Source organism: Thunnus thynnus, chromosome 9 (genome assembly GCF_963924715.1).
Source record: "Thunnus thynnus chromosome 9, fThuThy2.1, whole genome shotgun sequence".
Taxonomy (NCBI): Eukaryota; Metazoa; Chordata; class Actinopteri; order Scombriformes; family Scombridae; genus Thunnus; species Thunnus thynnus.
In genome coordinates this window covers 24,245,223-24,249,464 of record NC_089525.1, presented here as the reverse complement: position 1 = coordinate 24,249,464, position 4,242 = coordinate 24,245,223, and the positions used below count along the sequence as shown (strand labels likewise).

General features: G+C 35.7%; 1 protein-coding gene across 1 annotated transcript; it reads right to left on the bottom strand.

Moving 5' to 3' along the window:
- Positions 1-2,228: 2,228 nt before the first annotated feature.
- Positions 2,229-4,030, bottom strand: LOC137188691 (uncharacterized). The gene is made up of 5 exons (XM_067598315.1): positions 3,937-4,030; positions 3,185-3,552; positions 2,973-3,153; positions 2,728-2,789; positions 2,229-2,638 (listed from the first exon to the last, which is right to left on the bottom strand). The coding sequence occupies exons 1-5, from the start codon at positions 4,028-4,030 to the stop codon at positions 2,522-2,524; spliced, it is 822 nt and encodes a 273-aa protein (XP_067454416.1). The 3' UTR covers positions 2,229-2,521.
- Positions 4,031-4,242: the final 212 nt, after the last annotated feature.

Sequence of the window (4,242 nt, the reverse complement as noted above, 5' to 3'; positions counted from 1 at the left end):
CAGTTATGTCAGGTTGTGTTTCTCCAAAAGCTGACTTGGGCTCAACTTTCCGGCCACAGTCCGGTGCAACGCCACTGCGGCCAAAACACCCACAGCCAAAATGCACCACCCCTTTTCAAATGAATGAGGGGACTGGCATTTTTGCCGCACCGCCTGATTTGGTCTGAATACAGCTTAATAGGTCCAATGTTGTGTTCACACCAAACATGAAGTGAATTTTTCAAACTCGCACAAGTAACGCAAGGCGAAAATTCTCTTTGCGTTTGATGTGAACACAACATAAGAGAGTACTCCATTGTAGCTTCTTTAGCTAATTGTTTTTGTTTTTGTCCCACAAATTATTTGGCAAACAGAATGAAGAGTGAAGTGTGTGAAGATAGTTTTAGCTTTTACTCTTTGTTTAAGTAGTTGAATATTATGTTAGATTTTTATTTCTGAATCATGATAATACTCTACTTCAGTGATTTACAGCTAGGGGTTACTTCTGCAGTTAAGAGTTTCTCACATCAGATATATGTGTGTGTATGTTGAACTATATATTGAAATGTTCCCTATATATGCTGAGATACTTGGTCGCCTCAGATCTGAGCAGCCACCTCTGCAGGTTTAGAAATGGCCCACTCAGACTTAAAAAAGGTGTTTTTCTTACATTATTCAGAATTTGAGTGAACTTGACATGGAGCTCCAAAACACCTGAATAGCACTTTTCACATTGAAAAAAATTCCCTGATTGACTATAAAGTTGTTCAACAAAACAAGTTTTTTCACTGGGCATTTTTCTCTTTTTTTCTAAATATGATATTCTCACACAAAGGTAATGCATGATGGTGACTTCACACTGCACCAGAAAGAAAGGGTAGGTTCCCCTGAATCATATGATGTATAATACTTGATACTCACTGAATGAATAAGCTCAGAGTTGGGGAAAAAAATATGTCCAGGCGCTTCTTTGTCTATGTAGGTTTTAGAGGGTTAATGGATGTAGAAATGCTCCCTGCAAGTCAAAAGCCCAGGACTCAACCAGCTCTGAACGCTTCTGGAGTTGAGTTGTTATCAAAATCAGCTAAATATTCAGCCATGACCCTGAAAATCTTTTAGATAACACTAAGTTTTGCTTTCTGTACTCCAACACAACAAATTCTTCCCAGCACTCCTCTCTCCAACTCTTTCATGACTGAATATTTAGTTGATTTCGACAACAACTCAACTTTTGCAAGATTTCAGAACAAGACTTCTCCTTGAGTGAGACTTGGTTTGACACAATAACAAACAGACTGGATCAAGCAAAGGGTAAATAAAAACGTTTTATTTCTCTGTGTGGCCCTTTCCATAATGTTGTCACACTTATAATAACAATCTGAGCCTCTCAGTGACAAAAACAAGCACTTTTAGTGGACATGCATTGACGGGGCGCAATCACCCCGTTGGATCACATTACAGCTGCTGGCTGCAGCGTTCTCGGTCAATACTGGACCAGTTTCAAAAATTGTTGTCCCAATCAGTCACTTACACACAAAAATTTGGGAAAATAGTGTCCAGGTTTAATATAGATCAATGTTTGTAACATGGCAAAATATATAAACGGACTTAAAAACTATAGACTGTGTGAGAATCAAGATTTGTTTTTAAGATAGAGACCAAATGGTCCATTTATTCATCTATAAGGCCTTGCGGCCACAATACCATGACAATGGTAAGATAGGGTTTACCCAAGCTTTTATTTACCACAACAGCCCTGCGTGTAATACAACCATTGGCTTGGACATAGCGTGTGGTAGAACCCACTGCACAAGACCATGAGTATGCAAACTGTACCACTGATGTTGATTTATCCATGAGTTTCATAGGTCAGTTAGCTAAAGATGTGGAGATTTTTGAATGGGGCAAAAAAACAAAATTAGCAGAAGAGGAAGGCTGATGATAAAAATGAAAACAAAGGAGGGGTGAAGAATAAAATGAGGACATTTAATGGCAAATGGCAATCGGGTCGTAAGGAGCTTGTATTTGACCTTGATAAAAACATAATTTACTGTCAGGATTGCCAGATCTACACGACTGGAAAATACAAGACAAAGCATTTTGTGGCTGGGACAACTAATTTCAAGATGGAGGCTGTAAAACAGATTTATTATGCTGTATTTGTTATATCTTACCTTAGTGATACTTATTTTTAAATTGATATTTAGACTCAAAACACAGTTAGTATTACACATGAAAAACATTTGAGCCATTTCATTTAAGAATTTTTATTGCAGCAGTAAGTAATTTCAGATTGAGACGAGCAATTTTCAAACACAAAATTTTGTGTTAATACAATTAATCGAAGATAATATTGATATGATAAAGATGGTGTGTAAGAAAGGTGACAATACTATGTTATACACAATGATAGTCCCAGCTGTGTCAACAATAAAGTGATTTTTTTGAGTAAGGGTTAATATTTAATATTTAGCCAAGATAAAAAAAACACAATAAAACAATCACAAACCGATGCAAGTGCTCAATATTATCAACAGTATCATCATTTAATTTGAGAGTACACACTGTCCTCTGAAAACTCTTTCTTCTTTCTTCCTCTTGTTGCTTTTCTTTCTGAGAAATTCAGTGCAGCGTAGTTCATTTTGTCTTCAGCTTCAGTCTGTGCAGAAATAAAATGATTATATAAATAAAGTGATATATATACGGTGTCTTTCATAGAACAACAACACATTTTGTTTTTTCACCCACAATATCATGTACCGATTGGCGCAAGTTGTCATGTCGAGCTTCTGAAATAGTGCTTTCCATTCCTAAAGATGAATGAAATCATAAGAATAAATATTTGATAGATAAAGGAACTTAATCTGACTTTTTAGTAAGAGTATAATGTCATAAAATAAAAATTGTTAGGGTGGACATTTTCTTTGATTATTCAGATAAAATATAGTCAATGTTCAATCTAACAGAAGCATTTAGTTTGTTACAACACTTACCTTTATATTGTTCACGTACTCTTAGACTTCGGTTGCAGATGAAGACGACATTTGCAGCAACAGAAATGGTCAAGCAGACTATTAATATCACTATTCCAATAAATAGTGAATGTGTTGTTTGCACTAGAAAACAAACCAACAAGAAAGACTTATCAATGTTGATGTTATCAACATAATTTGAGTATTACTTTCATTATTGACCACTAAATCATACCAAGTTCCAGTTTAGTTCCATTTCCAAATAATATCTCTCCACATGTGGCCACAGCACAGTAATAAGTCCCATCATCAGAGGAGCTGATGTTTTTAGAGAAGCTGTAGACACAGCTCTTTGGAGATGAGTGAATGCCAGTTTTATTTCTACATTCATCACGGCTACTTCCGTCAGTGTAGATGAGGTCTGGATGAGATGCATTTGATCTGGCTCTGAACCAGTAAACACTGTGTACTCCTGGACACGTCTTGTTCTTGTATTCAGAGAGGATTGAACACTGGAGAGTCACAGAGTCTCCTGGACGGACTGGATCAGATACTGTTGGCCACTGAACAACAGTATAGTTTGATGTCCTTTCAGTGTTTCCTATGCAATGTAAAACTATGTTAAAAATTAGAGACCTCCACACACATTTTGAAAATTATATATTATATAAATATTGAAGTATATTTCAAATATAAATTTAAATATTGTAATGACAATGAGAAATTTAGTGACACTTTAAAGTTAAAGTTAAAAAATAGATCACATTATTACCTTTTACTAACAAATATGTACCACTCCATTCAGGATTCGTCCACTCTACAACTCCACAATGGTACATTCCCTCGTCTTCTTGGGTTGTCTTCAAAATGGTCAGGTTACTAAAATTCTTATCTCTATGTATGTCAAATCTTGAGGGAGAAAAATCTGGTTCATACACAGGTGTTGTAGATCCATACAGTTTCACAATTAATTTCAGAGTATCACCAGCACTCTGCTTGTACCAGTAGAGTTTTTTACTGCTGAGCTCATCATGAGATAAAGCACATGTCAAAGTTGCAGGTTCACCAAGTTGAACCATGATCACTGGAATCAGCGTATCTGAATGAAATGAAATTATAGAATACACATTGTAAATAACAATTATTGTATGATGTAGAAAATACATATTGCAAAAAGATGCTATATGAACCTCCAAACATCTTGTTGGCATGCAAATTCTTAATTGTATGGAGAATACACAGAATTAGATGATACTTACATCCTTGATGAAGAACAAGCAGTGTTACCCAT